Raw genomic sequence first — 27,620 nt, forward strand, 5'->3', positions numbered from 1 at the left:
CCTCTGTAGCTTTTTTTTTTTAAGTTTATTTATTTATTTTTAAAGGAAGGGGAGAAGCAGAGAGAGAGAGAGATAGAGAGAGGAGCAGAGAAAATCCCAGATAGGTTCCGCACTGTCACTGCAGAGCCTGATGCAGGGCTTGTACTCATGAACCATTAGATCGCGACCTAAGCTGAAGTTGGATGTTTACCCGACTGAGTCACCTAGGCGCTCCCTCTCTGTAGCATTTTGGATACATTTGTTTTTAAAGACATTAAGCAGGGGTGGGGGTGGGCGGGGAACATCTAAGAAACTCGTACAGATACCAGGGAAATCTCGAGCGCTGTTCTGGAAACCTCAGGGGGCCCAGGATGAATCCCAGCATTCTCTGCAAAAGCCTCCCCTGCCCCGCCCCCCACCCCAGACAACTGCCCTCTCACCTTTCCAAAACTCCCCTTCCCCAGCACCATGAGGAAATTGAAGTCTGTGAGTTTCACTCTGTCAAGGTTGTTGGAAAGTTGTCTCCTGTCTTCTGAAGGGGTGATGACTTTGTTACCAGCAGGGCCGAGCTTCGCTTTCTAAACAATAAGCACACACACACACACACAGGTGAAAACAATGGGTCACTGTTTTTCCCCCCAGGAAAAAGAATGCATTTAAGGAAGCTTGATGTGAGGTGGGAGGTGGGATGGGGGCAAGAAAAGAAATCACAGGGTGATGAAATATCCATTCAAAATTCAGTGGCTATATACTTACCCTAAGGGCAACGTTTTCAAAGTAGCAAAAAAAAAAAAAAAAAAAAAAATTGCCCTTCCCTATTAAGAGACCACTCTTTACGTAGATTACCCAAGAATCAAGTTGTGCGATTTTGCTGATCTTTGTTCTAGGGTGTAAAAGTCAACCTCTGGGGGACAAGTGCTTCACAATGGCTGAAGTAATAAAAGAAAGAAACTGTGCTCTGACACTTTTCTTATTTGTAGATTTTCCAATTTAAGATTCATCTGCATAAAGCCAACTTGTACTCAAGGAAAAAAAGGAGGGTAGAGTCCCCTGGAGAGAAACCTCTTAACCGGCAAGCTCTGGGGATGATTTATTGCTACTTTAAAAGGCACAGCAAGAAGAACACAGGGTGTGTGTGTAAGTCAAGAGGAAAAGAAACGGTGATATGCTTGAGAACCTGGTTTCACACAAAACACACAGCACCCTTTGAACCTGAACGACCCTTGGCCAGTGACCTGGAAGTTACCAGAAGGAGTTTCTGTAAGCTAGACTCCTGCTACCCAAAGGTGCTGGAGAGACCTCACCCTCGTTACTCTGCCTAAGAGTTAGAGACTCAGGTCAAAGGTGGAGGAGAGACAGAGGGCTCAGTAGAAAAGGACAGGCTCATGGGAATCACACGGGAAGGTCTCCACAGTCAGCAAAGAAGCCTGTGGAGAATCTCCCGACAGACTCTGCGTGTGGAACACCTGCCTGATGGTGAGAGAACCAGTCTCTGAACATGTCAGCTGCTGAAAAGGCTGGGGTTCTGCGGTTTGGCTGAACAGCCAAAGCCACAGCCCTGAGCCCAAGGGCAAAGACTGTCATTCTGCCTACATTCTTAAGGGTAAGGTGCACTGCCCCTCCCCCCCGCCCAGCCCCAGGGCAGCAGACCTATGTGCAGGTGCCAGGACATCACTCAGGTGACTACGAGAAGGTGCAGGACACCTGCAGGCATTCTGGGTTTTACTGTGTGACCAAAACACTGTCAGCATCAGTTCTGAGCTCTTGGAGGAGGGGAAGACAGGGGATCTGACATGTTTTCTTTAGCAGCAGAGAAGGCTCTCCGGGAACCCCCCATATTCCCTCTTAGAGCAACAGCATCCCTTCATCCCACACTTACTGAGTACCTCGCATCAGGCCCTGTGGAAGAGGTTGTGCGTTAGTGGAATGAGCCCCAGCCGTCTCTGGGCCCCCAGGCCTCAACACAGTGCTTGGCACAGGGCGTGCAACTCTACACTCTGGCTGAATGAGGAAATGAAGCGTGAATGTATCCATCAGATACTGTCAGGGGATGCTTTTCCTTGATAAAAATAACACGTCTGTATAGAGATCAAACCTCATGGCTTGAGTGTATATGCTTGGATGGGTTGAGCACACCTGCTGAAGCAGAGACATTAAGACACGGGGGGGCGGGGGGGGGGGGAAGACAGCTCTAATTTTTTTGCTACCAGGCTGAAAGTATTTAATACAGCTGTACTACATACACCTCTATGTGGCCGTGCCTGGTGGGAAATGCATGTGAACCTGGGGGCTGGTGGATACACTGACACTCTTTAAAGACAAAACCTGATCTGCAGTGATACATAAATTGGCCTCCACTTTGACAGAGGATGGAAGGAATTTTTAGACAGACCTGTGAGAAAGAGCCCGGATGTAGCCGCTAGGGTTACATCAGGAGCCCCCTTCAACTGCAGGACCAGCCCTGTCCTTTGGAAGCTGGGGCGTAAGGGTGGTTCTAGGGGTCCCAAACAGACCAGTTCGACCACTCGCCGCTGACAAAATCCAAAGGCAGACAAATGAGTTGGAGGTGCAACAAGCAAGGAATTTATTGCAGTGAGGCCAGCACCAGGAAGACAGCGGACTAGCGTCCCAAAGGCTGTCTCCAAAGTGCTGAAAACACTTCCAGATTTGTGTAAGGAGAATGTGCGACAAAGGCCGGTGGGTACACACAGGTGGGCAGTGAAGGCCAAGTTGATCACTGTCTTGGGGTCAATCGCGCGGGGTCTTGCTGGCTCAGGGCAGTCCTGATTGCTTGAGAGAGGGCAGTTTCGGTCCCCATCACGGGATGCTTTGCCCGCAGGGCCTGAGTTAAGAGAGAAGCTGGAAAGAAGAACTTAGTCAATTAGAAAGTACCGACTGAGGTCAACAGGGAGGTAGCTGACGTCCTCTTTCTCTCCTAACATCTGCCCCAGGAACGATTCCAAAGTTGGTAAGCTCTGTGGTGTGTGTCGAAGTTCGAAATGAACAATTGGGAAGTTTGAGAAGAGAATACCAACTCAGCTACTCTATTCTGTTCTTCTGATTTATAAAAAAGAAAAGTTATCAGGAAGAGGCACAAAGAGATTAATTTTATTCTGTCATTTTATTCGTGATAAACTGTGAAAAGATCCCCATACAATAGACTCAAGTCTCTGAGGTGCTTGAAACCATTGAAGGATGTCTTCACCCAGGTGAGGCTGTGGTTGAGCTGGTGCTGCCTGGGGGCTGCCCGGCTTCCACCTGAAGCGTGGGGGGTTCTAACCAGAGGTTCCAGACTCACGCGATTTCCTAGAGCCCCTGCTCCTTCCTCCTTTGACGCTTCAGCACCACGGACAGTGGTGACTTCCAGAACAGACACTAGGCTTTTGACACACTGCCCTCCCTGGGGGCCATAACCGAGCAAAGACCCTGAGTTTTGTCCTATGGCCTTAGTCCAGTTATAGGGACAAGATTTTCCCCAAGGGGATGTAAATGCGATAAAAGCGTTTCTGCATCCGAGTACTTCTCAACCCAACTGCAAGGGGATCTTAGACCCTGCTCTGAAGTCCATCTGTGAGGTCAGGGGGACGCAGACGGCATCTCCTGCTGCCAGGAGGTGAGGCCGGATGGAGGAAGGACCCCAGTTTCTTGCCCTGCCAGGGCAGATTCCATTCTCGTGTCTCTCTAGCCAGAAGCAGAGCTGGGTGCCACGTGGCTGGTGGAGCAGGGGGCTGGTTTGGAAGGAGAGGCGCCAGGCTCTGCCACACCGACCGCGTTCACCATGAGAGGGCTGGCTAGAAAGTGGCCTGACCCAGAGGGCGACAGGGATTTCTCCCCAGCTCACGGCGGCCCTGAGATAGAAGCTGCCAACCAGAGTGACGTGTCTTCCACATTTCCCCTTTGGAACAGGCTTCTGGAGTCATTTCCACACGGCCCCCTGCACGCCCGGCTGCCGGATGGCATGGAGCCGTCTCCAATATGGACCCTTCAAAGTCAGCCCTTCTAAGGCAGGCAATTCCACAAGATCAAAAGCTCAGTGGTCTGGGCCTGACTTTGGCAAGCCCCTCTCTCAGCCTGGGTCTCATCGACAGCACAGCTGGAGGAGGCAGCCGGTGGTGACCCTGGTAGCTGCACAGCTGCAGGCTGGTGGGGAGGCCCGAGGGCAGGGAAGGCAGAGGATCCCCAGGAGGGTGGGCTACACAGCCTCAACCTCCAGTCCACTCTCAGGCAGCCTCTGCCTCCAGATGTCCATCCTTCGCCACTCCCCACCCCCTCATGCTGTGGGAGTGCAGTCTGCCTGCCCCGGACTGTCCTGCAATGTCCCCCACCCCTTCCCAGGCTGACATCTGCCCTCCTGCAAGGCCTCCCGCTATTTTCCCTCACAGTGCCCTGCTCTCAACAGCTCGTATGGCAACGTGTAAATACTTATAGGGTATTCGTTTAACGCCTCTCCCAGTAACACTTTACAGCTAACTTATCAGCGGGGTCATGCCAAATCTACCTGCAGATTCTGTCCAGAATCTGGTGTCTTCTCAGGGTCTTCTTCACCACCTCTCTGTTGAGGGGGCCTCACTTTTAGTATCCCCACTTTAGTGACCTCCCTTTCTGGACATTCCCTGGAGGGATCCTGTCCTGCTTCCCTGGCTTCCCATCTCATGGGACAGAAAGAGGCCAAGTTGTCACAGTGGATGAGGAGGAGACGCTTGGCTGTCAGCTCTCTGGCCTCGCTCCCATGGCTCCCTTGGCTGCTCTGTTCCAACCACACTGGCCTCCAGTCTTTGGCCGCCCTTCCCATAGGGGCCTTGCTATCTTGTTCATCCACAAAATCCAGCTCAAGTATCACCTCTCCATCTTTTTGATGCCTCCTCCCCTCCTGGGATTTCCAACCTATGTCAGACTTTGTCTATGACTGGCCCACCTCCCCGGAGCTTTTGGCTCTGCACCCCTGCGTGCATCTGAGGCTCCTGTTTGGGCCACGCCTGCAGAACAAGCTGGACATTCCCATGTTGGTGCCCCAGGAGGTCGTGGCCTCCTGAGGTCGTCTCCCTAGCACTCCAGTGGGACTGCGCTCCAGTGTGTCTACTGAGGTACCACCTGGATAACTAACATACCCTTGGCTGGACTTTCTCTCTTCCCTGGGTCACATCCCTACTTCCCTCCCTGCCCCCTAGGACTCTTGGAATCCCTTCCCAAATGGGCTCCTTGCCCTCAAAACTCTGTGGCAGAGTTGACTTCTGAGGAACCTAAAGAAACACATGTACCTTTTTGGAGGATTTACTGGTCTTTCTCACTAGACTGTGAGGTCCTGGAAGGCAGGGGGTCATCTTATTCATTCATTCTTTGTATCTTTAGGGCCAAGCACCGCACTGGGCACATAACTGCACATTCACTGAATATCTCACTCATTCATTCATTCATTCATTCATTCATTCATTCATTCAAAAACATACGTCTTCACTAAGCCCTACAAACAGAATTTGAAGAGGCCAAACCACGAACGGTATGGCCAGCCAGACGCCAAACGCGAATGCAGAAAAGCGGCTGTTCCCAAGTATGTCATTTCAGAGAGTTGCCCCTGGACACCGAGCACCGTGCATTTGGATGTTCACATATGGAGCTTCTTCCCTCAAGCAACCACTGGTCATTCTGGGACAGCCTCAGACAGGGGCTATGAGGGCACCCCTGCCTTTAGGGAGCTCAGCCACACAGTGACCCTCCCCAGGAGCCACGCTAGGCAAGTTAGCTGGGCCAGCCGGCTGAAACCATGCCCTTGGAGGCTTCTCTGAGGGGACATTCCTCTAATGGAAGCTCGGTCTGCACTAGACCTAGCTGGAACCCGCCTGAAGACCACCAATGAGCCTCTGGGCGATTTCTCTCTTTGAGCTTTTGAATGGGTCGTCTGGCAACCGGGCTCCGAGCAGGAGGAAGAGATCTGCCCTTCTCAGCTTGTGTATTGTTGACACAACACCGGTTGTCATGAACGTAATTCAGGCTTCACCAGGAGCGCAAAGAAAACCAATATATGTCTAGGGATAAAGCTGAAGCCAACAGCCTAACCGTAGAGATTTCAGCAAACCCGAGGAGGCCTCAGAATAAGCATGCCGACATCCTTCACTCAGCAACGCAAACATGCCCTGTGCGGCCAGACGCCCCGCTGGGGTACGCGAGCAAACAGGAATTCGCACCCGGAGATGAGAAGCAGAGTGTCTCCCGAATACTGGAATCCAGAGGAGAGCGGAGAGCATCCACTGGGGCTGGAGACTGAAAGCACATACGAGGCCACTGGTAGTGTTCCTTGCTGACAAATCCCAAATCTTGACTTCTCTCTCAGGACACATTTTGATGCGGCTCATGGGTCCTTGTGTGTGAATGTAGCACATTCCACCATTTATTCCACAAATATCTGTGTGTCTGTCATGCCCCACAAATGGGGTCAGATGCTGGGGAAATCAGATCAATACGAAGTAGCCTCTCCTCTGAAGGACATGCAGTGCAAAGGCACTGTGGTCTGTGCCCCTGTAATTCAGGGTGTGGTTTGTGGATCAGCTACGCTGGCACAACCAGAAGGCTTGGCAGAAATGCAGATTCCTGGGCCCCACTCCAGGCCTACTGAATCAGAACATGCATTTTGAACAAGACCATCATGTGATTCCTGTGCAAGTTTCAGATGTGCTAGTCTAAGATCATTGGAATGTTCCTCCAAGTTCAAAGTCCCCTCAGGGTCCCTGTGACCCTTTCCACCTTCCACAATCTTCAATTACAATACAAAATCAATGGCAAATTCTGGGAAGAGCCCCAGACTCTGACTGCAAAGAGTTGAGATCAAGTGTTGGCTTTATTCATTTTTGCTGTGTGACTCTGGGCAGACTGTACTGCCTGAGTATCAGACTGCTCATCTGTAATACAGCCGTGCTAAGACCCCTGTATACCTGAGCTACACTGGAGGTGCAACGAAGAATCCTTTGCAAAAGCCCCCAGCACAGAGCTCCACACCACAACCTTCTTTCCTTTGCCCCAGGGAAGGAGACGCGATCCTTCGCCCAGCCTCCTGGCCTGCACCTGCTCCCTGACTACGGACTGAAGGCCTCTGTGAACAGCTGTGGGTCACCTGGGTCAGGGATCTGCCTGACTCATGGTCCCGAAACACCGTGATCTATGGATATGTGTCAAGGCCGCAGACAGGCTCTGAACGGGCTCAGGACCTGTGGGCAGGCTGCAGCAGGTCCCTTGGACTTCCACGCTCCCGTGCCCTCCTGGTGGGGTAGGAGAGGAACTGGGTCTCAGCTCCAGCTACTCCCCGATTTCTGGAGCATCTTCTGGAACACCCCCAGGGGCTAGGACCATGCAGGAAAGGACCGTGACTTAGTACATGACACAGAATGTTTTAAAGGGGAAGACCGGAAATGATGACACACGGTGTTTGTAAAGATAATACAGGGACTTCAACTACTGAAGCTTTAGCATGCTCTTTTTAAAGTTAGACTAAAATGCAGCATGGTTTATTGGTTACGATTAAGCAATGCAGAATCCAGGACTGTAGGTTTCTTAGCACATCAGCAGGTCAAGTCCAGGCTCATGCTGCTATGTGGACCGCCAGGTGTGAGAACGGGCGACGTGCTCTCCCCCATGGGAACATTTCTTAGTAACTGACACGCACCTCATTTTACCCCAAGGGCACATTCCCCAAAAGTCCTAGCAGTCTGCAACCATTGAAGGGGTTCACCAATTTAAAGGACTCCTAGGCGAGTTTCTGTAAAGCACATGAAACAGGGAGAATCTGAGTCCCACAAATGAATGTTCTCGCAGGGTGGGGTCAAAGTGCGTGTGTGTGTTAAATACCTGTGCCTGAGGAGCGGTCGTGTGTGTTGTCAGAAGCTCTACACGTGTAGGTTGTTATTGGTGGGGGTGGGGAGGAGTTTCAAGTGAAAACTGAGAGGTGGATATGGGCAAACTATGGCACCGGGAGTTCACGAAGGATTGGACTGTGGTAGATGTTAGCTCTCTACTATCACGTTGGGCCATTTGCCGCTGCTGAGATGTGATGATCTGACCTACAGTGATGCCAATTCCAAACGCTTTAACACAAGACCATAGATGGTCTGCAATTTGTGAATTTTGTATAATGATTATACACTAGCTTCGGTGTGTGGGAAGACAGACAGAACATTAAGACATGGAAGAGTGTAGAGTCCTACATTGCCAACCCCCAATACAACAGCACCCTGGCTAGCAATTCTTCTAGGGGCGCTATCTTATCCTCAGTAGGAATCTAAGCCCAAAGGTTCTTCTGTAGTAAGGAAGCAGAGAGGAAACCGTAATTCCAAGTCCCTTGGTAGGTCCACTGTATAATCATGGAGCCTTGGGTAACCCTCCAAAGTCTACTGTAATGCTTTCCGTTTTGTTTTAAATGTGCCCACTTGTACCGATCTTGTGAACGTGTCTTCAATAATATTGTATCTCTTAGCATAACAGGAAGCATGGTTTTGATGACTGTCTTTATCAAAGATGTTTGCAAAGCACAGAGAGAGGAATCTGACAACAGCAGGTTCTACTTCTAAGGTTCCAGGGGCAGACAGTCCAACAATGACCAAACTGTAGGAGCAAATGCAGAAAGGGGATTTCTTCTACTTATTTACTTATTTTTGTTTACAACAAAAATGTCCTGTGTTCAGGGCTTATCTGAACAACTCTGACAACCTAAGACTGATGGTGTTTTGGTGTTGCTCCATAAACACAAGTATCTGTGCCCAGCATCTTAGCCCTAGGATAACATGTTCACCTGCACCCAGTGCCGTGTTTGTTAGATTGAGCGGTTTCGGGAGAAGAAAAACACAAAGGATCTGAAGGCATTTTCGATGATCCCATGAACGGAATACGGCCGGTGTGTTTCTAACAAGCCATGAGTCATGACATCTACTCTGTAATCCGGCAACAGGCTAAAGATGATGTGCTACAGTCTCCTGGGTAACACAGTTGGAATAAATAAAATGCTTGCTGTTCTCTGGCTAAATGGTCTTTCATCTTCTGGAACATGCCAAGCGTGCTTACCACCCGAGGGCCTTTGTACTTTCTGCTCTGTCAGGTGATGCTTTACCGCTGAGGCTTCGACACGGCCCCCCACCCTCTCCTTCCTGTGGCGTGGATTCCCTCACGGTCCTCTCACTACCTAGCATGTGTTTCTTCTCCCTCCACTGGAAGGGACCTTATCTGTTCTGCTCACTGATGGATCCCCAGGGCCTGAGAGAGCGCCGGGCACGGTGCTCCTCAAATACCTTTACAATAAGTGGACGGATGTGGACCCTGCGGGAGATGGTGACTTTGAACACAATATTTTTTAAGAGGCAGAGTTACTGCTTTTTAAATAATTTCTATGACAATGCTGCTTCTTGTTAGAACAGTAGCACTGGATCATTTTAGAAAATTTCACAGGCACGGGTACGTGAAAACAAAAAAAGACACCTTAAAATAGCCATAGTTTTACCGCCCAGAGATCATCACTGTTAACATTTTGGTATGCATTCTTCTAATTCTCTTCATGTTTTCTTCTTTTGACGTCTACAGAATTACATCGCTGGCAACCCGCTTTACACCTTCGTGTGCTGTAAACGTCTTACCTGATAAGTACTCGTCCACCACATGGTTTTACTGACTGCGTAATACTCCACTCTCTGGCTCCACCTCAGTGTATTTAGCTCTTCCCCTATTGCTGGACAGCTATGTTGTTTCCAATTTTCAGTTTTCAGTAACACCCAGAGGAACAACTTTATGGTCCAAATCTCTATGCATGAAGTCCAAATAGTCCAAATCTCTATCCGGGCTCCCTAGGATAGATTCCTGACGTGGGATGGCCGGGTCAAGAGGTACATTGCAAAAGCTGATGCCAAAAGCCAGACATTTGAACCTGACCATGAAGTGTCAGAGAGAATGGAAGTAAACCCAGAGAGTCAAGGCAACCCGATTCCTGAAGACAGGGTCTTGGTTTCTTTTAGGACGTGTGTCTGATTTTGTGGTTGAAATACCTATTTGTCCTTTTTTTGTTTTTTTTTGTCCCCCCCCCCCCAACCCCCCACCGCCTTCAGATTCGGTAAGCCAGCCTGAAACTACAACCTGGAGGCACGGGGTCAGGCGATTCCTTCTGTACAGGTATGTCAACACCTGCCGACCGGAGTTTCCTCCTCGAGTCGGGGTCACAGGTGAACAGCAAATCACAGGTGAGCGTCATTCATTCTTCTGCTGGCAGCTGCGGGGAGTTCCTCAGAACCAGAGACTGTCAGCCGCAGAAGTGTCCTTGGGAAGGTCTGATCTGCCTTTGGTGCAGGTAAAGGCACTGGGGTCTAGAGAGTGAACGCCACTACCCGTGGCCACTGAGCCGAGCTGTGGTGGTACTGGAGGAAGACGTCAAGGATGCTAGCCTTCCTCTCTACCGGTCCTTGGAACAGGACCCTATGCCACCTGGCAGAGAACCACCCCCCTGTGCTAAGAGTTGCCTCATCTGGGACGCAATGTTTTACCAACGGCACAAGGGTGACAGAGCGCTCAGCATTTGGAAGGAAGTTGGAGATAAGCTAACCTGAGACACCCATGTTACGGACTGCGGACGAGGCACCTGGGGCCTGGTGGGCTAAGTGACGTGTCTAAATCAGTTCTCCTCCCTGAGCTCTGATCTCTGAATTCGGTGGTCACCCTCCTGTATCCAGGGTAGGCAAATGTCTTCCATAAAGGGACGGATAATGAGTATCTTCGGCTTTGCCAGTCAACTATTCTGTTTTAACAACCCGATTCTGCCATTGTAGCGTGAAAGCTACACGGATGGATGAATGAGCGAGGCTGTGTTCCAGTGAAATCTCGCTTACAGGAACAGGCAGCAGCTGGAATCTGGGCTGTTTGGGCTGTGCTTTGCCAACCTTTGCCCTATATCCCTGTAGTGAGATTCAAACAGAACGTCTGTATCTCCTTGCTAGCCCGTCGGAATGGCAACAATTAAGAGCCTCAAATGCACCTGAATGATTCACTCTTCCACGATGCCTGATGTGCTCACCGGGACAGGAACAAGTTGTTTTGCTGCCAAACGACGTGGTGAGTGAAGTACTTATTCGGTAGAGTGGAAATTTAGGGGAAACCACATTAAGTCCTTTTCTCAAGAAGAAACATTTCTACGGACACATCCACTTAGGCTGCTGCCAGTGCTGAAATGAATTCACAGGAAGCCAGCAGGCCTGCTGTCATGGCAACCGAGCCTGGCATAAGGAGGAATGTGGGGCCCGTGACTTATTAGCGCTCTGCCCAAGGTGGGGAAACACAGAGCACTTGGTTCTTCTTGGTGGACTGAATATCACACGCCCCTAGCGTCTGGCTGTGTTGTTTCCTTTTCCGCCAACCTAGTGTTCCCCCATTTCCCAGATCAGTCTGCTAACTGCTGAGGCTGACTGCTGCACGGTTATCAGGCTGGAGTATCACCGCGTGTCTCACCTGATACACAGATGCTGGGAAGGTTGCTGCCCTTAGTCCTCCCCAGGCGCTAAGATTCCAGACTTCAGGGAGGGTCCCAGGACCAAAAACTTCCCCTAAATTTTACCCTTTGCAAAAAAAGATGGTCTCTCACCAGGGGGTGATGGCAGACATTTGTCTGATGCCTCTGGGAAGGCACGATGGGAGTGGATGTGGCCGTGGCACGGTACCGATAGAGCATTTTCGGCACCCGGTACTCCTTAGAAACCTGTAACCCTTCTCCTGCCAGGAATGTTCCCCTTTGGGGTTAATACTGCACTGGCTTTATGAGTCAGCTCTGGCGGGGTCAGGAGCCACGTGAACTCCTGGAAGCTATCAAAGTAAATGGTTTTCCGGACTGTCAGCAAGGCTGCTTAGAAGTGGGGACTTCTCTGCTGCTAAGAAAGCGGGGTGGAGAGGAATGGGCTGGGGCTCACACAGGTCAGAACAGACCCCAGGAGTCACTCAGACCCAGAGAAAGCCTGGACTCCTGGCTTTCCTGGCACCTTATCATTCCATAAAACCGAGGAACGACGGGGGACCTAAAGTGCTGATGCATCTTCACATCCATCCAAGAGTAAAGAGATGCAGTCACAAGTTCCTAACTCAGGTGTGCAACTTTTCCTGGAGTCTTTTATTTGCAAGTCTTGACTGCCCTCTTGTGGTGTTGCTTTTCTGGAGCGACTGTGTTTCGACTGGGATCTTTTAGTAGAAATAGGCCTAAGGTTCCCTGGTCTGGCCTACAGAGGTAAAGCTCCTACGACTGCTCAAATGAGACACCGATCGTATCTTCCCAGTTAGACCTTGGGCCTCTGCGAGAGGCCCGTGGTCTGTGCACCGATGCCAGAAGTGTGTTTTAGAGTCTGGGCATGCTTCATTTCTAGAAAATAACATGTCGACGGTTCTAGACCTAGGATTCTTGAATCTTCTCCTCTGAGCCCAGACTTTGCAAGAAGCAGGGAAAAGGAGGCAGGGAGGGCTGTGAGGGAACGGGGGAGTGGCCCCGGGGAGCCTCTGTGTTTCTCTGAAAGGTAGAAACACAGAACAATCCAGGAAATAATGAGAAATGATGATAGGCACAGGAGCGCAGAATTCAATAAAAAAGCCCACTGGGGAAATTCAGTTGGAGCTAAATGACCAGAGAATAGCAGCTCCTGAAATCAACTGAAGAAATAAAACACCAAAAACCCACAACCAAGCCATAACTGGCAATAAAGTCCACCTCCCTAGGGAAAGTTCCAGACACTTCCCTCCACTGCTGTCCAGCTGCTGCCGTAGAGGGTGAGCAGGACTGGGCATCTAGCAAACGAGGCCCAACCCCACCTCCTCAGCCAACACAAACAAAATGATCCTTTCCCCAATACTAGATATGTTTGCTCGCTCATTTTTTTTTAATCACAAAATGTCTCTGACAGCAGTAAGCATTTTGAAAGTGGAGCTGACTGCAATTAAATTTAGCACAACGTTTCCGTGACCATTGATTTCACCCTATCTTCACTGAGAGTTTTAAGACCGCACCGGTTTTTAAAAACGAGGGACCTGATTATAGCTCAGTGGGACACCTGCTTCCCAGGCTAGCCACAGCTGCGCTGTCTGGGCTGCTCTCTGGGCTCCCTGGGGACACTGGCTGACAGGGAAGCTTGGGGACGCAAAAGGTGAGGAGCCTGTCCACCAGATGCGGACTGCAATACCAGTTACGGCACTGTTGACGTCTCTGAGGCCTCGGTTTCTTCATCTGTAAAATGGACTGATCGTCCCCACCTCCTCCTGCGTGGGGAACCCTCGCTTCCTACAGTGAAAGGGACATAGTGAGAGTTCAGTAGCTGCTGCCAGGCCAGAAGAGAGATTCCTCCACTGCACAGCAAGCAGAGAGGGGCAGAGATGAAGGAAAGGACATGCACGGGGAGGGGGATCCCCACTGCCCTAGGGGGACGTGGCCAAGCAGTCCACGCGTGTTTGCTCTAAGAGCTGGTCTGCAGGGCAGGAAGGGCCTTTGAGGAGGAGCTTTGGGGAGGGGGTGTGTGTGGCTCAGAACAGGGGGGTGGAGGGGTGGGAAGGGGGTGTTCCCTGCCTGGAAGTGGGTGGGGATCTTGAGTCCATAAGCTGGGGAGAACTAGTAGAATTCAAAGTCTTTCAGTTACTGTGATCCCGCCGGTACCTACAGGCTGCTGGGGCCCAGGGAAATGTGGGCTACAAAAGGGACACCCCCAGTAAGAAATGAGACCATGGCTGCTTCTCCCAGCTCCAGCCGCCAGTTTCCGTGCAAATCTGGCTGCCCACCCACGGCCGCTGGTGACAGTGGTGGGTCCTGCCTGCCTGCTTCTTCCCGGCGTGTCCACACAGAGGAATGGTCCCCGGGGAGCCGGCGGTGGGCTGATTACTGACAAGTCTATTCTCAGAAAGAGCCACTAGGTGAAGATTAGTTCACGCACAAGCAAGCGATACCACCCTGCAAGCAGGTGTGAGCGATGACACCCCGTTTTCACTGCCTGCATCGGGGCACATTTCCAACAGGCAGGTGACATTCTCTTTTTCGGATAGCACGATCTGTGCTTCTTGTCCTGAGACCCATAACAAAAGGCACAGGAAACAAGACGTGTGCGTGGATGTAAAGCACGTGGGTAAGAGGCCCTGCCGACACCGCTCTTCAGTGAACTCAGGACGGTCTCACTCGGTTGCTGCGTGTGGGGGGCCGGGGGGGGGGTGCTAGCCTCTAGTGCACAGCCGGGTCTCCCCACCCGGGGCCCATGGGTGGTTCAGAAAACACGACAAAGGGTTCGTTTTAGCTTGGTGATGGCTTCTCAGAAAACAGCCATGCGTCCTTCCGTCTGGGAAGACCTCTGGTTCGGAACACCTGGGGCTGGGAAGAGGGAGGATGCTTAGGGTAACAGCAGTGGCAACGCTGTTCTCACCATTTTTTAGATTTCCTCATTCAGTCCTCCCAACAGTCCTAGGAGACTGGTGCTTTTATCATCCCCGTTTTAGAGATGGAGAAACTGAGGCAAGAGAGATAAGCTAAGTGGCCCAAGGCGGCGGAGCTGGGATTTGAACCCCCAGGTAGCCCGGAGCTTAACCACTACACTGCTGCTTCCCTGCAGTGATACGGTGGGAGCCGTGCTGCCCAGCAGGTGGGGGCTGGGGATGGCAGTCCTTCTGAAGATGGGGACAGCCCCTCACTGCGAAGGAGCCATGGTTTACCCGCCAGGAGGGAGATCCAGAGAAGTGAAGGCTTCCCCCTGATTTTCCTTCTTTGTCCTCTCCTTTCTTTTCCCTTTCAGCCACATCTGAGTTTCGCCCCGGCACCCGGCTTTTCCCGCATGTTGTGAAATACAGCCCCGTCATATGTATTTCTCCGTAGAACAACACAGTCTCCAAACTAATAACAAAGAGCATCACGTCACATAGGCAAGAGACACGTGGGTCACAGGAAGGACCTGACTCTGAGTCCCCAAGTGTGAATTCACTTCATCAGGGTAAGGCGTCCTTTGAAGTAACAGGTCATAAGATGACAGGTGATTTGTCTGTTTCTACGTAGGAACTGTCTCCACGTCCTGGAAGGATCAAGAGGTGTTGGCTCACTCTGAGGGTGTAGGCAGGAGGTTTTCGCTCTGGGAGAGGAAATCACTGGGTGGCTCGGCGCGTTCAGGCGTGGCCAACTTCTAAAGATGTTTCTCCAACGTGAACACACGGCATTGTGTGACAGCGTTTTAAACGTTTTAAAAGGCAAACAGGAGGGCAGCGACAAGAGCGACGAGTCTTGGCAGATGCGAGCTTTCACACACGATAGTCACCACACTGTGTAAGACTCATCAAACCTCAAAGAATATGTTTTCTGTCCCGATTTTCAATAACTCTGGGTCACTAATCTCTTATGGCCCCCCAGGGGACACATCTCTAGTGTCCAGATACAGGCTCTACAGAGAGAAACTTGAAAAACATGACTTATTAGAGGTTTTCTTTAGTACAGTGTTTTAAAAAGGAGTATTATATGTTGATTCTAGCTTAGGATCGGGTGTGGGATTTCTCCCTTGCGAATTTTTCACCCAAGCATTTGAATGTTTAGATTTTCCAGGTGGTTCCAATTCGGATATGCTGGAACAGTCCAGAGTGGATTTCAATTATTAACAAAGGCAATACGTTGAAAACACAGCTGGTACCCGGCTCTAACCAGCTCCCCAAAAGAGAGTGGTGTTGTCAGAAATGATTACAGACAAGATTTCTGAAATCATTTACATGCAAGTTGCAAAGTTCCATTTGATAGTTTGGGGAGAGAATGGTTGATTAGGTCATGACCACGGAGTTGGAAAAAAAAAATGAAAAAAATGAAAAAAACAAATGAAATTATAGTGAGTAGTATTAAGCCAGGCATTCAGAACATCAGAAAAATCTGGTGATTTCAGCCCATGATATATTACACTACATCTTCCATATATAAACACGCACATGTAGTGTAAGTACACCATATTGCTTGCATGCTTATGTAGATGTGGGTCTACAGAAAATTGCAAATGAGTCTTAACATGTGCTTGGAAATATATACTAACAGAAGGAAAAGGGAAATGTGCTGTCAATTTAAAGATGCACTCTTTCTGTTCATTTGATGCTTTTTAAATTTTACAGACGGGAATTTATCTTTCATCACGGAGAGGAGGTTTCAAGATTTCCTTGGTATAATCTTAAATGAACCTAATCTGAAGAGTGGGGAGGGCTCGTATACTCTCTGGGCGATGTGCGAGGAACGTTTTTCCTCACTGGAGGGCCGTGGCCATCGGGACGGGAGCATACGAGCTAGGACACAAGTAAGCATAAGGTTCAAGCCACCAGAACATACAGTGCATCCTTAAGAGTGGAGAGCATGGCCGGGGGCTCAGGCTTCGCAGCCACAAAAACCAGGGCGGATGTTTTTGTGGAAGGGAAGGTGGAAAAGGACCGAGTGGAGGGAGAACTACCTTCAAGAAGCGGACATAACATCCCTGTAAGAGACAGGAGAAGAAGAAAAACTGCTAGGTTAGTAGGGGAAACGCTACACACACAGGACAACAATTAGCACGAGAAAAATAAGGACTGAGTACAAGACGCCACAGGCTCCACGTACAACGCACACAGAGCGCGTGGGGCAGAGACAGCCCAGGACGTGGCGTGAGGGTCCAGGACAGGAGGAGGAGAACCTTCAGGCGGGCACTGCTCTGGGTCCCTGGCAGCTGCGGGTTTGATTTGGCCCTTGGAGGGGTGGGAACTAACACCTTCTTGTCGTATGAGAGAATGGAAGGACTTGGGTCAGACCACGTGGATCCAAGGCCCGTCTCTCTCCTCCTTGTGGCTTTTATGTGGCCAGGCATGACATCATGTCAGACGGCTCCACTACAGTCATGGACGCTTCTTCTGCTTTTGGCTGATCCATATGATGGAGTGATGGGGTCTCTGGTTTGTCAAGTGTCTGAGATAGCACACAGCCAGGGACCCAAGGATTTAACACAAGGGTCGCCTCTCTTCATTAAATCAGAGACAAGCCAAACCCACTTACCATGAAAACTATCACTGATAGAACTAATTTTTTTTCCCCCCTTGATGATTCAGAAGACCGTTCGGTACCTTGAAGAGCCCAAGGTTAACTGGTGAAACAGGCTGGGCGGCTGGTTAACCATGTTCTGGTTGACCGAATGCCATTGGTAACGAGGTTTTGGTACTTCTTTTCATCTTTCAATTTCTGTCTTTAGAAAAGCCCACCATGACTGGATAACTTTAGTTTCTCAAGTACTCATGTGAGAAAAGTAAACTGAAACCATTTTAACAGAAAACTTTATATGAGTCGTCATGAGATTAATCCTACACATTCATACAGAGTGTGAGTCTGCTTCCGGGAGAAAATGTGAGAAAGAGGCTGGTTTTCTGAACCTCAATTCCACAGCCTGAAAGGGTCACCACATCCATGAACAGAGAGGCAATCAGACAGATGACACTTTGTGCCCAGAAGGCTTTGTCTACTAAAATAGGAAGCTGGTCAAATAGGACTTTTACACCTCTTTGGGCAGGTATGGATAGATTAGCTTCGGTTACATCTTATAATTACGGGCACTTTAAATCTGTAATCACATATCTATTTATAATTGTTCTCAAAATAGGCCATTTTATTCCAATCCCAAAAGCTCTACTTTAGGCCAGAGATCTTCATCCACATCAAGATTAAAGGAAACTAACAATAGCAACAAAAACATCCTTATTGAAATGGTGGTGGTGTTTCCAAGAACCTTGGAGGGAATTTAATCGGGCATTTCTATCTCTCCTGCACCTTTCTGAAAGAGTTGCCTGATCTTTGCTTGAATACCTGGAGGTACAGAGGACTCCACATTGGCCGAGATGCCCTGAATAGTATGCCTTCAGAAGGGTCCTACCTCCAGATCCCATCTGTAATAGGTCACCTTCTGCAAGGACACAAAAATCCCCCAGCAGACACACTTTGATCCTGTGACAGGCAGCCTCACAGTCTTCCAGCAACCACTAGGCAGTTGTTCTGAGACTCCACTGGACCTAGAGAGACCCCTAAGCCATTTCACGCTTGGAACATGACAAACGAACCCAAATCTTTTTTCGGGGGAAAAAAAAGTCGAAGAAAGGCTTAAGAAGTCAATCGGCCGGACTCCCACAGACCCTCTCGCTCCACACATCCAGGACCACTCTGAGGGGACACATGCTGGATGCCTGGGTGTCGCATGGGTGATGAGGAAGCAAAACGCCTCTGGGCAAAGCGGAGACGGTGCCTGTCTGAGAGCTGCCTAAACGTCTACTCCCTGGTTGTCAATAACGGCCACGACAGCCACGCAGTTCATGGAGCTCCTGAGCCACGGCCCTGCCTCCATCAGCTCCCTAGACACACGGGCTCAGACACCCTCCCCTGGGCTGTCAACAAAAGCCGAATGGCTCCTGACGTTTAGATTCTGAAGCATTTGCAAGCAGGGCTTGAGGCTTTCGTTCTGGAGACCTGAAGGTGACAAGTCTTACAGGTGACTCCAGCACAAGGAAACCTCAGATGGGTTTGAAAGGCTTGAGACTTATGTAAATGAGGGTAGGCTTTGGAAAGCTTGAGATGGAGGGGAGGGGAAGGGAGGGTCTTTTCAAGGGAAAGCCAGTTCCAAGGTGCCTGTGAGAGCAGGACATGTGCGTGAAGGGGGTGGGAGTGTGGTGTCACGGGGAGGGCGACGGAGAAGAGTCAGGGGCTCTGGGTCCTGCTAAAGACCAGCTCGGCGAAGTCCCTTCTGTGCTTTTGTTTTCTCATCAAAAAGGATAATTTTAAACACCTCTGCCACTTGTAATATTCTCTTACTGCATTACCAGCGTTTTCTGTAAAGGACCAGGCAGCATGTGTTTTAGGCTTTGCAGACCCTTCAATGTCTGCTGCAGGGCCACAGCCCTGGCCTTGCAGCATGAAAGTAGCCGCTGCCAACGAAGGAATGGACGTGGTTGTGTTAACAGACTCTGTGGACACTGAAGTATGAATTCCACCTAGTTTTCAGGTGTTGCGAATCTTAAGCTTAAAAAATCATTCAAAATATTAAAACCGTGCATGGGCCAGACCCCAGCGGGTGGGTGGGTGCGATGCCTGTCCCACTTAACTAGGATGCTGGGTGTAATGGAGTCTGGCCTTGTCACCTCCACAGCCAGTGGAGAACATAAGCTTGTTCACTCACTCGTCAACAGGTCGCATCCTCTCCAAATGGCATTTTTCAAATCTTAAAGGGGATAGGAACGACCTGGCGATCTTGTGAGAATCAGATTCTGATTCAGTTAAGAGTCCAGGATGGGACCTGAGCCTCTGTGCTTTTAACAAGCTCCCGGATGCCGCTGGTCCCCCTACCACACTTGGAGCCGTGGGGATCTGGGGGAGCACCAGAGTGGTCGCCGCTTTCTTTTTCAGGATTACCCAGGGAGTTCAGAATCCTTGGGACTGACCTCTCTAGGTCCCCGATTCTAATTCTTCGTAGGACTTGTTCCTCGGGAAAAACAGCGAACAGCATTATGTATGGGGTCACGCTTATTCTAGGCTTTCCTCTTTTAAGGGGCCTTAACTTCTTCTTTGGTGCTTAGGCTAAAACCATAGGGACCTGTGTCAGTGCTTGGGGGCCCCACGTTCGTGCCCCGTGTCTGTGTTAGTGCCAAGAGACGCTGGCTCGATCTTCCTACCTTCCAGTTCCTGCCTTGCTAATCTCCCGTGGGTACTGGGGCCTGGTTTCACGTGGAGAGCTGCCTCTAACATTTCGTATTAGGCTTGACCAGTTTATTGAGCCAGCAATATCCATCCATAAGGCCAACCCCATAGCTACAAACACAAGGCTTTTGGGGTCATTTCAGGAATCCGTTAGGGTGGAACAGACAACTGGAATCTTTTTCTGGTTTCCCAGCAAAGTCATTTCCGTAACAGAAATTAAGCTGAAAGCATGCTGCCAATGCTATGATAGAACTGCATTCGCCCTCCCTTACAGACTAATCACAAATTCTCTGCAGTTGCTTTTGGAAGCTTTCTTGGAGTCTGCTAAGTTGAGCATTAGCGTTAACCTCTGTTGACAATGATCTAATGAATGCACGAAAATGATTTCCAACACTAAACCTTGCCTCATTTCAGTTTAAGGTTTGTTTCTAAGACAGAGCTGAACTACAAAGATTAAAATATCCTTCAACTGATGTGCATTTTATAGACTTTTCCCCCTTAACGTTGCACAGTTCAGAAATTAGTTAATTAAGCTATTTAAGGACCAAAATTAAAAAAAAAAAAAGCAGAATCTATATTGGGGCACATAGATTTTTCTGTTTTGTGTCCAAAAGGTCACTGGAAAGTACTCAGGTTTCCATAGTAACAGTAGCAGGCCCGATCAAATCAGCAAATAGCTACAATTTATCTGAGGGTCTCCAATGAACTATTTTCTTTTTTCTCATCCACAGAAGAACATCCTGAATTAGATAAAGTCTTCAAAGACAATGGAGGCTTTCGGAAAATCCAATTTCAGCAACAGTAAACAGGAAAATGCTTGCTTGCTCTATCCGCATATAACCTGGCAACGGAGACTCATCTGTGTTGATTTAAATACTTTCACAGTAAGCGGATCATATTAATTTGTTAATCAGTAACAGGGATAATCTCGAAATGTTTCTCCGGAATAAATAAAAGGAGATACAATGTGTGATCTTAGGGCAATTTGTAGCGTCTTCAGGGGGATACTTCTTTCTAGTAGTTTCTGGACCTCTATCACTAACCCCATTCTAATGGAGCATCCTTGTCAATTTTACGTTGTCTGCTTCTGCTTTAGATCCTGATATGCTTCTGAATGGTCACAAAAACTGTGAAGGCACAGACATCAGCGAAGCCGCTGCTAATCCTGCTTTAGATTCTGACCAATGGACATTTTGCAGAACCTATTCAAACAAATAAAACACTCCAAATAAAACATTTCAGCCATGGAAAGTTGAGTGTCACCTTGTTTCCAAAATATGTTAAAATTAATGTGGCTCACAGGTTCAGAGCCCTTAGGTAACACTTTTAGTAAAGTCCAGGAGGTAAAGCATCTTTGTGACTAGAAGAGAGAGCCAGATTAGAACTCTGCTTACAGCTTTCCAACTGACCGGAGATTCTCCATAGATTTCGCTGACTTCTGGAGCTACTATTAGAAACGTATATCATCAAATTACTCGGTAACTCAAATATCACCTCAGCTTTGTTACATCCTTCTCTCTACTAATTACTTGGCCATGCCAATCAAACAAACAAACCCCAAACCAAAAAACAGCAAACAAAACTTATCTGGGCCCAGCAACATGTCCTGCATCTTGAGAGAATCTACTTTCTGAAAGCTGGTTCTTTTGGATAGTGATGATTTAGAAGCCCAGGAAAAATACATTAGAAAGTCACTGGTTTTGCGTTTTAGTCCCCACCCCATAACAAACTGTTCTTTATTGAGAGGAATGTTCTAGACTAGCCCTAACAGAAATACCAGGTGAGCTACATAAATTTAAGTTTCCTAGTCACCTCCTCATTAAAAATTTAACCAACTAAAGCAACTAACCAACTAACCCGACTAATTTCAATAATATGTTTAATACTGATATATAAAAGTATATAATAAAATAGCAGATTTGTTAATTATATAGTTAACCCAATATACCCAAGATATTATTTCAGCAATCAATATATTGCTTATTATTGAGTCATTTTACACTCTCTTCTTTTTCCAGAGTCCTTGAAATCCAATGTGTACTTCACACACAGAGCACATCTCACCTCAGACTGGCCATATTTTCAGTGCTCGATGGGCACATATGGCCAGTGGCTGCTGAATTAATCAGCACGGCCCTAGAGGATTTTCAAGGTATGGGAAAATGTGCTATTTACTCCTTGAGATTTAAGATTCTGTGATTGTTATTTTTAAATTTCTAAAAAATATTTATTTTGAGAGAGAGAGAGAGAGAGAGAGAGAAAGAGAAAGCGTGAGCAAGGGGAGGGGCAGACTGAGGGGGAGAGAGAATCTCAAGCAGGCTCCGCATGGTCAGCACACAGCCCGGCCCCATGAACCGCGAGATCATGACCTGAGCTGAGATCAAGAGCCGGACGCTTAACTGACTGAGCCACCCAGGCGCCCGGGGGTTATGTGATTATCTAGCTGACGATGCGTTCAAACCGGCAGAGATGAATAAGCTTGGTTCCTATGGGCTGACCTGATTCCATGGGTAGAAGAATGTCTCGTGTTCCTTGACCACCTGAAGATAAAGGCTGTACAGATGAAGAGTGAGGTGACGGTCTGTAACTGGGGAGAATGAGAGTTATTCTAAGGGTGGCAATGTGAGGTCCTGGGCAGAGCACAGAGGATGCACGGACAGGGGTCAGGCCGAGGGTGGCATTGGCCAAGCTGCCAATCGGGGAAGCATTCAAGTTCAAACAACCCTGAAATGCTGCCTGTGAGCCACGCCCATGGGAAACTGAGCCAAAGCAGCGACGGGCTGGGAAGCCTGCCGCTGAGGGTATCACGAGAGAACTGGAGTTAAGTTTCAGGCTCTAGAAAGCAGTGAATGTGGGGACAATCAATCTGCTGGTTCTCAGGAATGACTCCTTGACAAAACTTCTCAAATGCTCTTGCCTCTCTGTAGCATCTCTTTGCACATACAAGTATAGTGTCAGAGTTTGTAAGTTTTCATAAATGTAAATAAAAAAAAACAAACCTGAGTCTCTTTTATATAATCAGCCATAACGAACGCAAAAAAAAGAAAAAAAAAAAAGTCCTAGCTAACATTTATTGAGCGCTTACTATATGCCCGGGACTAGGCTGAGCAACTTACACAAATGAGCTGAATGGATGGCCACAGCAATGCTATGCAGTAGGTACTATTACTGCCTCCATTTCACAGATTAAAGCTCGGAGAATTCAAGCATCTTATTCAAGGTTACTGCTAGGAAGCAGTACAGTGAGGATGTGGAGCCATGACTATTCCAAACTGTGTCCTCTTTCTAGAACACCATGCTGAAACGCGGAGTAACTGGCCCAAGTTCATGCGACCGGGATGTAGACAAGCCAGGATTTGAACCCCAGCAGCCTAACTCCCGGGCTGAAACTCCCACCTCGGTGCAGGACCCCTCTCAAAGGCAAGTGGTCTTAGGGCTCAGCACAGAAACTGCCTGGAGCTTAGCGGTCACTCTCTGGGCTCACCGCCGATGTCATCTCTGTCCCCATCAGCATCCCACCTGCTGCTCCCAGGAAGGGAGAGGATGGCAGCTGGTAGTCAAGACCTCGCCCCAAGAGCCACTGCCGTACTTCACACTTGGTCATGAATTTCTCTTCAGAGAACTCTGCAAGTGTTTCTCTAGGGAGAGCGCACCCGCATTTCAGGCGACACGGCAAGTTCAATACATTCGGCTTGTCCTCTTGCATCCTGACGCTCCAGAGGGCTATCAGTGCTGGATCATTCGCCAGCTCTCTAACGGGACACTGCTTTCCATTATTTTCTGACAACAGAAATACTCCACGGCAGACAAAGCCCAAAGTGCATTGCTTCTTAACCATCTTAATTCTGCTATGAATGTGTCTGTTTTGCTTTTTAACTTTCATTTTTTCCTATTAGATTTGAACTTTCCCTGGAGTTCCTACACCAGCAGTGGATGGCAAGTACGGAACGAGGTGCTTCGAGCTTCTCATCTTGTTCTGCTTTAATTATCTGGAACAAAATGGTGAGAACAGCAAAATGCCTCGACAATCGGGCCAGGAGAGAACGGTGCAGTCTCCTTTAAGGAAAGCTGCTGGACTTTTTTTTTACAGCAGAAATCTGCAATAACTGTAAACACGATGTGGGAGAGACAAGCGATCCCACTGGTAAAAATGAGTTCAAGTCCATCTGTAGTGGCAAGTCCTCAAAATACAAATTAGAGGTAGTAGCTGCGGTCCTGGAGCAAAATGGAAGTCGGCTTTTATTTTGTTAAATACTGAACTATGAAACGGGAAGAAGCAGGGAGTGGTTTCCATCTCCTGAGCCTGTGCTCAGGTGCTGTTGGCCTGGGGGGGGGGCCGGATCCAGGGCTCGGGCCATCAGCCTTACTGCTTCATTTCTCTATGAGGAGCCAAGACTAGGGAAGAAGGTCTTGGTTAGAAAGAAACTGCCCCAAGGGCGAGGGGCCAAGCCTTGGCGGGAAGGCTCTGCATCAGAGATGGGGATGTGGGGCGGGGATAAGACCCGGGCCACAGGCGGCTGGCTTCAGAGGAAGGGCCGGAGAGTGGTTGCACAGCACACGTCTCCTTTTCTCCTCCCCCAAACGTTCTCCCTGGTTCTTGATTCTAGGACAACCCCAACACTGGAGGCAGATGTGGCCCAAAGGGCTCAGGAGAAGAGTCAATGAGTCTAATAAACACAGCACAAAGATGCTCAAGCTCACTAATGACCACGGAGACGGACCGAGGACAAGAAAGTCCCCTGGAAAGGTTTTAGAATGAAAAGATGCGGTCAGAAGTTACTCTCCTTCCAGGTGGGAAGCTGAATGCCGCGCAGAACTCCCTAGGCACGGCTCAAGAGGAGAATGAGTCAAATCCCAGATTTTGTAAAAGATCAAAACAGCAATGTGACAGCGATAGAAACGCTGGACTTTGCACGCGAACGCAATCACTAATAAACCAACTGTGCCATTTCTGTCTTTATCTGGATGAACAGTTAGCTGCTGCTGCGCTTAGGATGATACTTGGGTTCCGACGAGGGGTGGTTCGTGTCAAACATCTTTCAAATGTGCCCTTTTGAGTCTTGGCTCAGGGCCCGATACCAAATTATCGTACTGAGAAATGTCAGTGCACACAGACCCCTCAGCGTCAGACTCCACCTACTCCCCCGACAACTCCCCTGAAACCTCGTTTCGTCCAGAGATCACCTGACCTATAGTTACACAAAGTTCCCAATTTACACACACATCATGTGCTGGAAATCCATCGAAATGTAAATGAAGACGTTATTTTCCCCATAAAATTGACGTTATAAATGGTGGTAAAGTTCTCATCAATATGTCCCTGCTTCATAATATGGCTGGAGCACAGGACACAGACCTTGCCAACCATTTAGAACACAATTTCAGTATCAAAATTAATTTTTTTTTTTTTTTTTAGGGATTCTCCAGAAGTTAAAAAAAAAAAAAAGCACCCTCCCTAACCTACTTTCTGCAATGACACATGTTGAGGGATGATGATAAAACACTTGTATAAAAAGCATGCTTTGGGGCGCCTAGGTGGCGCAGTCGGTTAAGCGTCCGACTTCAGCCAGGTCACGATCTCGCGGTCCGTGAGTTCGAGCCCCGCGTCAGGCTGTGGGCTGACGGCTCGGAGCCTGGAGCCTGTTTCCGATTCTGTGTCTCCCTCTCTCTCTGCCCCTCCCCCGTTCATGCTCTGTCTCTCTCTGTCCCAAAAATAAATTAAAAAAAATGTTGAAGAAAAAAAAAAAGCATGCTTTTAGGACATTTCTAATGACAACCTAATTTGATCTTTAAAACAAGTACTATTATTATAATAAAATTAGTATAATTTATAATAAAATTAGTATAATAAAATTAGTATAATTGGTATCATATTAGTATAATAAAATACTATTATTATTCTCATTTACACTGAAGGGCACACCCTTCAGGGAAGTCACATGGTTAATAACTGGCAGAACCAGGATTTGATTCTAACACAGAGTCCAGGGGTTAGTAAGCTATGGCTCATGGACCAGATCTGGTCTGTCACCTATCTTTACAAAGAGTGTTTTAATAGAACACAACCACGCCCTTTGGTGACATCCTTTCTGTGGCTGCTTTTGCGGCACAAAGGCAGAGTATGGTGCTTGAGACAGAGACCCCGAGGCCCGCAAAGCCTAAAATATTTACAGTGACCCTTTGCAGGAAGTCTGCTGAGCGAGGGCTAAGCCAGCCTCTGGACCACCTGCAAGGGAAGGCAGACCCTCTCCCCAACGCTGGCCTTGAGCCTCATCGCAGGGAGTGGGGACCGAGAAGCGGGAGGAAGGAACCATAATCCTGGATCCGCTCTATAGTGAAAGGAGGTCCTGGAGAATCCCTGAGCAGCACAGGGGGTTCTAATATGCTTATTTCTCTATAGGCTCCCTGCTTTATTCCCAAAACCTGACACAGGGCCCAAAGGTACGGAGATAAGCCCCACAGACAGGAGGCACTGTTTGTTCTACTCATTGCTGGAAACTTATTATTGAACAAATGAACAGATATATAACTTGTGTTTGTGAATCAGGAACTATGTGTACTTTATTTGAAGACAAACATAGATCAGCTTAAAGACCCACAGATATACTTTCCATAAACACTGGGGCCAAGGTTCTGGCTTGTTTTGACTTTCGGGCAGATAAAGTGCTTGAGGGGGACAATGTGTTACAGAATCAGGTCATTTCCAACCGTCTTGGGATTTCTTTGGCTCCTAAAAGCTCTCCCCACTGATCATTCTGTTTGCCAGAATTCTAGAATCAGCGATACATTAAAAACATTTCCCCCCACGTTATTGGATAAATACTAATGCGGTGGTAGAACTGTAAATGCTCATTTGTTTGGGTTTTTCCTCCATCAGATTGGATGGCTTTTGGTTTTTGGAAGAGGATTTGAAAACCACACGTAGTTAACTCTTTCCAGAAAACAGAGCTGGTCATGGAAAGAATCACCCTGCGGACTAGATGGTACACAATGCCCACCGAGTCCTGCTGATTCCTGAAAGGATTAGTCATCATGCTGTCTTTTCCCCAGTCATGATTCACCACTGAACTTCAAATTAAACATTTCAGCTGAATCATACTGTTACCAGAGGGTGGCAAAGTATCTCGGATCTCTGAAAGAGCGGGTGGAGGAGAAAAGGAGTCAGGTGCTGGAAAGCCAGTCAGGATGGCAAGTACGTGGAGAGACACGTACAAAGGAGGGAGTCTGCAGACGCCAGGAAGCAGTCATACCACGGCTGCGGGTGGAGAGGGAGGAAGTGGGGTGGGCGTTAGAGGAAGTTCCCCAAATTGCACTTGGTGCAGGTGGCACCCCGCTTGGGAATGCTGGCTGTCACCCAGAACTGCTCAAACGTGGACACGGCCCTTCTGCCTTGGCACGCGGCTTCCCAACAGCTGGATCCGGGGGAAATAATGCCAGTTTCACACTGACAGACCTCAACAGAACACCGTTACACAATAACGCCTGTCTGAAATCAGATCTGGATATTGTTTTTAAAATACAACACAACAGTTGGTTGAGGGTCCGACTTCGGTTGAGGTCACGATCTCGCGGTGCGTGAGTTCGAGCCCCGCGTCGGGATCTGGGCTGACGGCTCGGAGCCTGGAGCCTGCTTCCGATTCTGTGTCTCCCTCTCTCTCTGCCCCTCCCCCCTGGCTCGTGCTCTGTCTCTCTTCTCTCTCAAAAATAAATATAATATTTTGTTGTAACTATATAATTTTATAAACTATAAGTATCTTAAAAATACAACGCAACAGTTGTCATAAAATTCTCAGCATCGTCTTGACACCGCTATTGAGTGGCTTTACTGCCTGGTCGCCTGCAACTCTCAGTAAAACGAGCTCATGCCGTTCCAGTGAAGTCTAAGGAAGCTGAGAGATGTTTAAAGGAGAAGCCAGAACGCAGCTCACATGGGTGCTCTGGGCACAGAAGTCTG

At 48.6% G+C, this 27,620-nt stretch overlaps 1 protein-coding gene across 4 annotated transcripts in view; it reads right to left on the reverse strand.

Moving 5' to 3' along the window:
* PRKCA (protein kinase C alpha) overlaps window positions 1-27,620 on the reverse strand; it is a 403,084-nt gene that overhangs the window by 59,138 nt on the left and 316,326 nt on the right. For 3 of the 4 annotated variants that reach the window (XM_023244468.2, XM_045044862.1, XR_006589713.1), the window contains 2 exons: window positions 16,413-16,436; window positions 420-557 (listed from right to left, as the gene is read on the reverse strand). In XM_023244468.2, coding sequence (XP_023100236.1) covers window positions 420-557; window positions 16,413-16,436 — 162 coding nt within the window. The remainder of the gene's footprint in view (window positions 1-419; window positions 558-16,412; window positions 16,437-27,620) is intronic. The other variant, XM_023244469.2, reaches the window with a different exon arrangement.

This window comes from Felis catus, chromosome E1, assembly GCF_018350175.1.
Source record: "Felis catus isolate Fca126 chromosome E1, F.catus_Fca126_mat1.0, whole genome shotgun sequence".
Classification (NCBI taxonomy): Eukaryota; Metazoa; Chordata; class Mammalia; order Carnivora; family Felidae; genus Felis; species Felis catus.